At 44.4% G+C, this 12,542-nt stretch overlaps 1 protein-coding gene across 4 annotated transcripts in view; it reads right to left on the bottom strand.

Annotated features, from left to right (window-relative positions):
• The window catches only part of RPGRIP1L (RPGRIP1 like), a 1,159,147-nt gene that overhangs the window by 419,594 nt on the left and 727,011 nt on the right, over positions 1–12,542 (bottom strand). For all 4 annotated transcript variants that reach the window (XM_086945185.1, XM_086945184.1, XM_086945187.1 and 1 more), the window contains exon 18: positions 3,438–3,646. In XM_086945185.1, coding sequence (XP_086801311.1) covers positions 3,438–3,646 — 209 coding nt within the window. The remainder of the gene's footprint in view (positions 1–3,437; positions 3,647–12,542) is intronic.

A 12,542-nucleotide genomic window follows, 5' to 3' on the forward strand; every position in this document is an offset into this window, starting at 1 on the left:
ACTTTAAAAGTGATCATATGGAGTACTGTCAGTAAAAATCACATATGGTATATATTATTTTACTACCCAACCTTGCCAAATTATGGCAATAGTGTGTACAGTTCCAGCATATCTTACCAAAAAAATATGAAGGCATATTTTTCCAATCCATTTTCCCAATGGCAGGAGGGCATAACTCTATAGAATACCCTTCCTCTCATTGATGGACAGGTGGAATTCCTTAACCCCCTCATCTTACCCAAGGACTAATTGGGGTTGCACTGAACTGCCCCCTCCTCCGTTGCTCTCAACGTAGCGTTTTGTGGACCACAGCAGACCAATGTAGCTAGCTATCACCCAGATGTCCTGTCTGCAGTTGTGCACACAGGCAAACCAGAATATCTGGCCACCAAACTCAAAAGGGCCAGTCAGTCCAGGAACCGCAGAAGCTCCAACACGCTCCTACTCATCCCTCTGAAATCAAAGAAACACAAAACCTCAAACAAATCCTTTGCGGGTAATGTCCCCAGGATCTGGAACTCCATCCCCCCATATCAGAATGACCGCCTCCTTCCCGCAATTTAAGACGCTACTCAAAGCCCTCTTCCTTGAGCGCTCCGGTTCGTAATGAGAACCCCACGCCTGACTGTGACTGACCGCTGTCTCTCTGAACCCAGAGCAGGCTGTACTGCTCCTGATCTCCGTTCCCGCAGGGCGCTCTAGTCGATGTTGTGCTGTCATTACTCCGGCCTGCGTGCCTTGTTCTTGTTTATCTGTCCACTCTTTCCTTGTTGCTTATTTGTATTTGCTGTGAAACGCTCTGATACCCTCGGGTCCAGTCAGCGCTATACAAAACTTCAATAAATAAAATAAAAATAAATAAACAACCTGAACACTTTGGGGAAGTCAGACCAGGGTCAGCTGTGAGCTGTCCTGCCCCTCTGTGGCCTGCTAAATACTACTGCCCATGGAGCAGCAAACAAAGGAAATGCTGAAAAAACCTTTGAGCTACTTGCGTTCTCGTGGCCCTCAACATCCTGTGGGGCTACATAGGAGCAGGGCAATTGACCCCCATTTTTTATTTAATTTCCCAACACACCCTTGGGCAAGGGACAAGAGTAAATTCCACCACACTTGGGTAATGTGGATGGTGGTGATCTGGTAAGCAGAAGTGGATGAATTTAACCTTAACAGCTCTTGAATAATGGGCTCAGTGCACTACTTGGGCACCTGACAGCTGGTCCAATCTTTTTGTGTTTTTTATTTTTTTAAACACCACCGTTACTCTTTGGGAGAGTGGGTAGTAAGGAGTACATGAAGCTCCCCCATGTATAATGAACCCCCCACAGCCTGTATGATGGAGTGTGAGGTCAAACAAACACACTCACCCTCGCTACAAGGCAGACAGGTGGATTGTTATTTTCCCTTGCTCGGCTGTTAGGCACAACTGCAAAGAAGCATAGAATGAAACAAAGTCCCCATCCTTGGTAACAGTAGATGGATGTGTCATACATGTGGTGCTACAAGGTTGTGTTGAAGATTACATTTTTTACCCTATTCTCCCTAAGTCTCGCAGCCCAAGGTTTATACATATACACTATCTATTCTCATTGATTGTGATGGCTTCTTTCTTTTTTATGAGGAAATCGAAGCCATTTACAAAACATACAGCACTGGTAAATCAGTGTTAGAGACTAACGTTTTGCCTTACATCTCCGAAATACCTGGAAAAAGGTTAGCTAATGTGGTGGACTTTAACCCTGCGTTTTCAGACATCTGGCTGTCAGAATGACGAAACACTGTTGATGAAATTACAGACTTGCGGAGGAGCAGAATGATGATTTTTCCCAAAGCCCCTCGCAGAACACCAACTGCCCTCAAAGAATAATTACTAATTGCAGAGATGCTCAAAGGGGGGAAAGGGAAAGGGGACAAAGAAGAAACAGCCTGGACAAGTAGTTCCTTCTTCTAAAGGTCCTTTCCTGTTTTGCAATTGGGCATTGAGGTGAGCCTTTCCTTGTAAAGAATTGGAACTGAAAGATATAAACACAGAAAATCATGTACATGCTACTCTACTCCCCGTTATCTATTTAAACACTTTTCAAATTGCTTCTACATACCATATCTGTCCTTGGCTATTGCGCCTCTTCTATAAGACAATTCAAACTATATATATATATATATATATATATATATATATATATATATATATATATATATATATATATATATATATATATATATATATTTGTGATGTTCCTGCTTGTCAGAATAAATAATACAACTATAAAATAACCAACTTATATTCTCTTCTCAAAAATGATTCTAATTTTCTTTTCCTTCCAGGAGATGTACTTGCACGACCGCAATGCTGCGTAAGAATTATTAGGCGGAAAGCTGACAGGTAAGCATAATTATTTTCCTTCTTGAATGATGTTCTTCTAAAAATGCTGGTTAACTTCTTTCTTCTTATTTGGCTCAACACATAGGAAAGAATTGACAGGTAAGTATTTATTTTCCTAAAGTCCTTTTATTTTGTATAAAAAAAGTATTTTTATGTATCCATTTAATTTCTTTTTTTTGTAATTGCCAATGCTTGTGCATAAAACGGAGACTTTGTGTATTGAAACACTACTTGGAGGTAGTGTCTCGCCTCCGCTTCCACTCAGCTCCACAAGGAGTGTATGGAGTGCGAGCCTCACATTCCAAACACTGTTTGGAAATTAAAAGACTAGTGCGCTGCAAGGAGAGCTGAGCTGAAAGACATCTTGAATTTCCAGCACTGCCAGCTCAGTCTCCGGTTATTGTTTCCGATTTTCTTTGTCTACTCACTGACCTGACAGTAATTATACTCGCCAGAATATGTTTATTTACAGGAGTCCTCCTAAGGATCCTGACATCTGCACAGCGGAAGTGTGCTATAGGAAAACCCATCTTAAATTTAAAAGCTTTCATGCCCCCAAAACTATTGAATGGTATGGCCAATCGGCAATAATGTGGCACAATCCAGGCTTGAATTGACGATTTGCCGCACATTGGGTGGAAAATGGTCAAAGGAGGGATGGGAAGGAGGGGGAAGTTATTAAGGGTGCAAACATGTGATTCACTTTGGGGGGAGATGTGAATACACCTCTGTACAATATATATTTATATCCTCAACAAATTCCAGGGGCGGGGATTCTACACACAGATTTTATGAGTTTTACTTATACATTATATTTCTTAAGATAGTTAACAACAAACCACCCTGTACACATATGCAACTAGAGGTCTGTGTAATGAACATCAAAAACGGATTGCAAGACTCATCCAAAATGCTGTACTTTCTCAGGAAATACCAGCTATTTGGAAAGTAGTCATATTTGAATATTTTATAGCCAGTCTCACTTTACAGAAATAAATACGGCAGTGTTGCTAGATAAATTCTAACATTGATTCTGAAAGGTGAAATAACTCACTGAAGCAGTTGAAGCAGGTGTCCTTGCTGTAATCCGCAGTTCATCCTCAGTAGGTAATCTAACAGGCAGTGGTTCTTCCTTGGGCATTGAATCGAATGGATCTGTGCTAGGTGTTGATCCGCTAGGCGGAAGGTATGTATATTTCCATTTCAGCATGATGTTGATGGCACCGGTTAGGTGGGATTTAGAATCTCTGAGTTCAAATGTACCTGAGAAACACCAAACATACAGCAACCAAATGAAAGATATTCAAAATACTCATCCAATCCTATGTAATAAGCATCTTCAAACATAAAAGTAAAGCATTTGTTAAATTAACAAAAGACCTACCTACATACATTTTTTATATTAAATTGAAGATTTGCGACATACCTCCATGATTGAGTGCAAGACTACTATCATCTTCAAATGTTCCTTTATTTTTCAAGCAACTAGTGCAATAGGATAGTTTGCTATCCCCACATTACAATTAAAACCTACTGATTTGAACGCTGAGGCCCCTTTTACATAGGTGGTAAGACATCAGGACACAACTTCGCTCCCAGTGAAAAAGTAATGATTAACATTTTTTCTGTGAGATAATGGTGCCCTCCAATTTGAAAGATGGTGCAGTGGTACTTATCTATAAAATGTAAATATTGACCCGCGTATGACTCTCTGGCATTTCCAAAGTAATGGAACAGGCAGCAGTGCAGCTTATAACAATCCTATCTTGAGTATCTTCAATTCATTTCTTCCATGATATTGGACGTAGACAAGGTTGTGTGACCAAATAAAAACCCTTTTAGTCAACAATGCTTGCTGATAAAGTAATCACCCTATCATACTGGAACAAACAATCTCACCACAGGTTTAAGTTTTGCACAAAGTAAATAAGGAATAAAGGCTAAGATTTTTATTTACACAAGAACTTCGATATTTTTTGTGCTTAGAAGCAACCTGCAAAAGCTAGTGTCAAAAGTTCTACTTTTTTTCTGCAATGCATTATTGCTGAAAATCAGTTGTGTGATACTGTTGGGCAGTTACCTGAAATTCCTTCCCACATTTTTTAGCATCTTCATGGCCCCGCATTTGTTACTACTGATTACATTTCATGTTGCCATACAATCCTATGCTCATAACACCCACTCTTACACGATTAAAGAAAAATCTTTAAAGAACTTCAAGAGTAACTGTTGTCTGTAAAACGCTGTTTAATTTTTAAATGGGTGCAGCAACAGTGCATAGACCAAGGGAAGACTTGTTGCTTTCACCCTCCTCCACTACTTCTTAACAAATCACTCAAAGTCCTCTTCTGTTAAAAACGATGTTCCGGTTGTTCTCGACTTTGACAAGTTCACAGGGCAACCTATCAGGACATTGGTGTAAAAATACTTTTTTACTCTATGCACGGCACAGCACATTATGCCTTATCTTTCCTTTTCCCATAGTACATTGATCTTGGTGGTCTCCACTAATACTTCAAGTTTATCTTAACAGGAATACTTAGGGCGTCATTTAGTATTTGAAACAAAATGATAGTTCACGAATGTCATCTACCAGCTATTGGTATTTATTCCCTTCTAATTCACAATTCCTAGGGCGGAATCTCTCTATATAAAATAATCCATGTTCAGCTATTATTTTCACAGTTTTTATCTTATAAATAGGTGTCCTACAATGCCTTACTCCAGGTGAAACATAACAAATGTTAGTGCTCAAAATTTCTTTGACACTATAAGGCCCAGAATTGGTCGTTATATGCTCATCATTATGCAGAGCTGGAAAATGTGTTCATTGTTATAACCAGCTCCTTATATAGAACACAGTGGTTTGTCTATTTTATATAACCACTCACACTGAAAGGGGCCCCCGAGACGAATGGGAGGCAGAGCGGACAGGGGAAAGAATCAAAATACAATAAAAAACAACCCGGTCTGCCTGAAAATAGATTATAGTGCGCTTGAAGTCAATGATATATTAGAACATACCCAAAAAACAAACAAAGGCCTTCTCCAGTTTATGTAGGAAAAGTGATCTGTAGAAATTATTGCATTTATTTATATCATTATATCACATTGATATTGAGACATTCACCACAAGGAAAATCATACATATGTAAACACATCTGTGGTCCCAGCCATACTCATACATCCCACAGACTCAAAATTCTTTTAAAAAACATTGTACATTTTAGGACAATGCAACAATCCTTCGGTTACGGAAGTGAATTGACATGGGATAGTAATAAATCTATATATCTATTCTTCACCAAATGCCCGAAAGCTTTCGGGCATTTGGTGAAGAATATGAATATGAATATGAATATATATATATATATATATATATATATATATATATATATATATATATATATATATATATATATATATATATAGCTTTTGGGCATTTTGTGAAGAATAGATATATAGATTTATTACTATCCCATGTCAATTCACTTCAGTGACCGAAGGATTGATATATATATAGATATATATATATATATATATATATATATATATATATATATATATATATATCACAGTGGCCAATCAGACTCAACTTGCCTGACTATAAGATGGCAGCCAAGGTACAAACCCTTACCGATCCTACCATCCTCGCCAGCTATTCCCGGTGGAGCTGCACCGACAGCTATCGGGGAGATTGGCTCTGGCACACCGATATGGCCGTCACCTACCCAGCCGGACTTCGGACATATATTCTTGTCACTTTTTCCACTGTTGTTTTCTTCCTATTGACCCTATTGATCCTTTAGCCCTGGACATGTGTTTCAGCGTTGACGCCTATTTGTAGGGAATTAAACATTGCTTTTTTACCATTGCCATTGGAGCGACCTTGTTAGCTATAGAGGAGATGGGCTGCCTACTTACCCCCTCGGCCATCACCTACCCAGCCAGACATTGGGCAGACTTTCCTTCGTCTCTCCACCGTATCCCCTCCCTGTTACCCTTTTACTTTACCCCCCACACCCTTCTACGCACCACTAATAAACAGATGTAACTTGTAAATTATGTTTTTTTTTGTAACAATGTTTTTTGTAACCAAAGTAACTTTCCTCATGTAAAGGGCTCTGATACCGCCGGGTCTAGCCAGTGCTATATCAAACTCTAGTAAATGAAATAAATATAATTAAAGATCACCAGCTCTCTCTGGAATGAACGCCATATCAATGACTTGCCAGACATGGTCTTCCGCAGTGCGAATATGTTCCAAAAAAATCTGTTACCGAAGGACTGTTGATTACTTTGCATCTTATTCTACTGCGGTGCTGGCATATTCTCTGTCTTCACCGGTTGCGAGGTTTGCCATATATACAACAGTTTACAAGGGAAGTAAATTACATTTTTGGAATTACAAATTGAAGTGAAGTTTGGTGGTACTGTACTCAAATGTTTGTGTGTCTATTGTGTATTTGCAGGCTACACAGTACAAGGTCAAGGAAAGCAACCTCTGTTTTATGAAGTGAACAAGTGAAAGTGGAGAAGTGTGGCTCACTGGTTAGAGCAGGCAGACCCTGAAGCAGAGGTCAGACACGGGACCAGGGTTCAATTCCCGACGCGGCAGGGTCTTGAGCTCAAATGTCCATGGACTCGATAATTCTCGCTTCGGTGCCTGACCTAATCATGGGTTCACACTCTGCAAGTCTGGGCATTAAGCTTGCTTAATCTCCACAACGCCCCCCCCGCGGCGGGATGCCTGGCTTTCACCTTGGGGATGCCCTGTAGGGGCTATCTCACAGGGAAAAGCCAGGACGGGTTCCCAAGGCAAGCGCGGAGATACCCCTTCGGGGGTCGATTCAGGCGCTATATAAGAAACATAATAATAATAATAATAATAATAATAATAATAATAATAATAATAAATAATAATAAAGTGAGAGGCCTTTTGAGCTGGTCAAGTATTCCATTTTTTTTTTTTAATTAATCCTCTGGTTCAGGCCGAATGGTTACTCCTATCATTCATGTTGTGAACTGAACACTAATATAAGGTCATTGTTACATTTGTATGCATTTGTATTCTTTTTTTAAAAAAAAATTGTTTTATTAGAACAAAACAGCTCCATTAAGACTCACAGCAAAGCAGCAGCGGAAGTGCAATGGCAGTCACATGTTACACAGATATAAACAATAGAAACCCCTCAGCACTTCGTACAGTAGTGGTCAGTCCCCCATCCCGGTCCCAACTGGAAGAATCAATTGTGCCAAAAGCATCCTCACTACCCAACCAATCCCCCCTTCACGACCCAAGCCCCATCCCACCCTCCATCACACATTAACTCCTCCCCCCCTATGCAGTAGATATTTCTGATCGTCATAGGCCATTGACCAGGAAACCAAGGGGAGCACTCGCAAGCATACAAGACACGTCATGTAACCACCCTCAACCCGTTGGGGAGGCCTCAGGGGAGTCCATTCACTCTCCTCTATAACTCCTCCATGCCTGCCAGATCTTTTCCCATTTCTTGGGGCAGCCCCGACTACTGTAAATCACCTTCTCGGCCCTCTGGCACCAATCAATATCATGCATCCATTCCTCCACAGTCGGTGTTAGATCACTCCCCCAAAGGCGAGCAATATTCCTTTTAGCCACCATGCTTGCCAATGCCAACCATGTTTTGTCCCTTTAGGCCACATGACATCGCCAGTCACTCCCAGAACGTGCCAGCGAGCCTCCAGCGTCACTTCCGCCCCTACCACCTCCACCATTACATCCACCAAACTAATCCAGTATGATCTGATTCTAGGGCAGTCCCACAGAATGTGGAAGAAGGTGCCTTCTTCTCCACAGCCTCTCAAGCAGAATTTTGTGGCCGCAAACCCCATCCTATACTGGACCGTTCGCGGGGTGTAGGACCTGTGGAGGATGCGCAGCTGGACCAACCGGAATCTAGCCCAAATTGCCACCTCACGAGGACACTGTAGGGCCTCACTCCAGTCATCGTCCTCTAATAAACCAAGGTCTGACTCCCACTTTTCCCTCAGTGGACCCAGTATGTCCGGGATGTTATTAATACGTTTCTTGTAGGTAAGTGAGATGGCTTTATCGATCATAGGATCCAACAGAAGCCTGTCCTCTAGCGGACGTATTTAGGGGGCTGGACCCCAGGTGTCATGTGTGTAAGTAGGGCGTGTTTAAACTTTTGGTAATGTAAGAATTCACCATCTCCCATTTGGAAGTCCGCCTGTAAGGTCGTAAAATCCACCAATTGCCCCCTCTTCCATATGTCTCCCAGTGTGTCTATACCTATTAGGCTCCATTGGCGCAGGCCTCGGAGTTTCACAACCTCTCGGAGAAAGTCCCCTTTCCAAAGAGGCGTTTGCTCAGTTAGCTTCGCCTCCCACCCAAGCAACTTCGTTGCCCGTCTCCATACCCCCACCACCGCCGCGGTTTGCGGAGGTAAGGATCGTCCACGCCTGGTCCTTGAGTACAGTGCCGCCAGATAGGTGTCCGCACCCAGGGCCATATGATCCACCCGGTAAGCGGGTTCCTCCTGCGGGGCGAACACCCAACCATTCACATTGATCAACTGGGGGTGTCAAGAGAGAGCAACGTCGCTGGCACGTCGTTGCGCGTGGCCATTGCCTGTAGAACCCCAAACAGGCGCCGTAGATTGAGACGGGGGCTTCTATGGGGCATGAAGCCCGACTGGTCCTGGTGGACCAGCAACTGTATCACTGCCCCTAGGCGCGTGACCAGAATCTTCCCCAGTACCTTCGTTTCATAGTTGAGGAGGGAGATAGGTCTGTAGGAACTACATATCTCGGGTGGTTTCCCGGGCTTGTGGACCACAACAATGGTTGCTACCCACAAATCTCTCGATAGTCGCCCCGTCTCCCACGCCTCCAGGAACATGTTACACATGTGCGGCGCTGTGAGGCTAGCCACACACCCAAATGCCTCAGCCGGGAACCCATTAGGTCCTGGAGCCTTTCCCGTCTGCAGGTCCCCCATAGTCTCCTCTACCTCCCTAACCGTTATAGCCGCTTTTAGTGCATCTCTGTCTGCGGGGTCCAGTGTGGGTAGCTGCAAGGGGGCCAGAAATTCACGCCATTCCTGCGCGTCTCTAGTTGTGTGAGAACGGTAGACCTCTTCGTAATAGCTCGCAAAGTCCTCCGCTATTGCCACGCTCGTGGTGCTAATCGACCCATCCGGATGCTCTATCCTCTGCACCCAGCTACGGTCCCGGTCCCTCTTTTCCAACCAGGCAATCATTTTGTTGGCCTTGTCACCTAAGTCATACACCCTCTGCTGGGTGGCGAGTGTGTGTGACCTCGCCTGATCCGTTAGAACATCTCGTATCTCCTTACTCAGGAGGCGTGCCCTGTGCTACCGGTCTCTATCTTGAGTCGGGGTAAGCCCTGTCTGACTCTCCAGCTCTTGAAGCTCCAGCTCCAACCTCTCCACCTGTACATACTTTTCTTTCCGTCGTCTCCCGCCCTCGGCCTGTACAAAATCCCTGGCCACTGTCTTATATGCCTCCCACACTATCCCTGGGGAGCTTACGGAGCCAACATTGTACCTGAAATAATAATCCTCCCTCTCTTGGAATTTCTCCTGAAAGTCCCTGTCTTTAAACAAGAAGGCATCAAGTCGAGGCGGGATAGTCCAAGCACGCCTGGGACCCACTAGCTGGACCCCAACCGGAGACTGTACAGAGATCCCTCTAGCCTTGTGGTGACCGTCTCGGAAAAGGTTCAGGCAGTGTGTGGATGTAAATATGTAGTCTATTCTAGAGGAGGTCCCATTGGCTGCGGAGACATGTGTATATTGCCTAGCTTGTGGGTTGTGTGTCCTCCATAGATCAACCCAGTGCCTGTGCAAAGTCCCTGAGGTGGCTAGTCGTCACCCCCCCCGCCTGCGCAGACCGCGATCTATCCACTTCCCTAGCCATCACATAGTTCATGTCCCCACCCATGATCAAAGTCCCTACAGGCAGATCCAATAGTAATTTTCCCACATCAGGGAGGGCTGATGCATGAAGCTTCGGAGTGATATACAGTGAGCAGAAGTTCAGGATGCGTCCCTCCCATTGTGCAGACAGCACCACGAAACGCCCCAGGGGATCAGACCAGCAGCGCCCCAAACCAAGAGGCAGAGAATTTTTAATCAGGATGCCGACAACCCTAGAGCCCGTCGTGAAGCCCGAATGAGAGCGCAGGGTATAGCAAAACCTGTCCAGGGTAATATATCAAGGTGTTGGACATTAGGTGTGTGTGACCCAGCCATTTCTCCTGTTAAGACTAAGGGGCAGCCACGCAATCTCCCCACCATCCCAGTCCCACCCGCCAAGTGTGTGCATCAATGGAGTCAAAACAAGCATATAATACAGAAATTAAACAGATATACTCAAACCAAAAACCCCAATCCCTACTGTCCCCACCATCCCCCCGCCCTGCTACCCTGCCATGTCGGCCAACCGCGCCAGACATCCCAAACAAGCAGACGCCTGTAGCCCTTGTCACGAAAAGTGTCTTGGTCAAGAACAACGTCCGAGGCCCCTCGTCCGACCCCTAGTCCAAAACAGGAGCAGTTCTATCAAGTGCCAACACCCCCGGCAGGGCTCACTAACGGAGGAATAAGCCAGGGCACCCACATCAGGCCCCTCCAAAAGTGCAGCAGTAAAGGCATCTCCCCTCAAAGCCAGAAACCGGGGCTGAACCTCCCGCCCCTTGCTTACCCCCAAGAGGCGATGCACAGAGCATCATAATAATATATTACGTGTCCAGAACAGAACAAACAGTCCGCCACTCCTGGCTGTAGTCCATCACCCCATGTCTGGCGATGCCGACAAACTGCAGGTTTTTCTCCTCTCCGTCGGGCGCTGGCTGTCCTGGTCTCGCTGCTGCTCCCCAGTGCAGAGACTACGGATGACACTGGAGATTGGGGCGCCGCGTTCCTCCAGCTGCCCCTTCGGGTGCCCCCATTCCTCCAGCCAGGTATGTTCCTCCTCCGGAGCAGTGAAGAAGAAGGATTTTCCGTCTGCCAGGATCTTGATTCGCGCCGGAAAGAACATCATGTATTGCAGGCCACGCTCCCTGAGCACCTTCTTGACGCCGTCAAACGAACGGCGCTCCAGCTGTACCTTCAGGGTAAAGTCCGGGTGTAGTGTAGTTCCTATTTTCCCTATAGGCCCTGCGCATTGGAATAACATAAACAGCAGTGTAGACGTAGAAGTGCGGTCTTCTCGGTCTCTACTGACTATGTTAGACTTAATTGGGTTTGTACCAACTAGCTCAGAGGTCACTGGAAACTTTCTTGACTGAATAGGAAGTGATCAGCTTCCCTGGCTCAGACAAGAAGGGATTCAGTTTTCCAACAACCGCATAAACATGACAACTTTGCTCCTCAGAATAAGAGTCAATCTCTAGAGTCGTGTGAAACAATAGACAGCTATTTCACTCAGTCAGTTGTGCAAGAATTACTTTCACCAGTATGCAGAGAATAGAGAGACGGGCGTTTTCAATAAAAGGTATTATTTATTGAACAGTCTTTCTTCTCATGCAAGAGAAATGAATTGCCACAATTGCAAGACTTGTTATTATAAAAAGTGTATACAGTAAAAGGAGTATTGCGAAATAATACTGTAAAAGCATTGATATGGTTTCTTAGCCATATGATAGTTAAAATGAGTAAAATATATACATTAATATATACATTTGGCTAACGTCCTCAACTGGTGCTTCTAACTACGCCTACCCCGGTGTACCTGACCTAAGCCTAATACTTGGGAGGGATTAAGTAAGTAGCAATTTAAGTTAAGTTGGTTTTGCCAAGGATTTGCTTCAAGAATTCTCTCTAAGGGTTTAGTCAGCACCGTACCTCTGGAATAGAATGTTGGAGGTCTGATATCTCCTCTCAGGACTCGATATTCCAGTTACCCGCAAGGGTAGGCTGGAAACGCCGGAGCTGAATTTTCTCGGCAGGAGAAAAGACAGCGTCTCTCTCAGCGTGTCAAGGAGGAGGAGGGGCAGCGTCCGTGGGCTTCTCGCATCTGCTGGGCTCTGCAAGGGACAGCTGTTCTGCTCCTGTATTCACCACCACCATCGCGTTTGCTTAAGGCAATGTTGGTATTATTTATACCTGAAAGGTGCCTTGTTTGACGTA

This window comes from Lissotriton vulgaris, chromosome 12 (assembly GCF_964263255.1).
Source record: "Lissotriton vulgaris chromosome 12, aLisVul1.2, whole genome shotgun sequence".
Classification (NCBI taxonomy): domain Eukaryota; kingdom Metazoa; phylum Chordata; class Amphibia; order Caudata; family Salamandridae; genus Lissotriton; species Lissotriton vulgaris.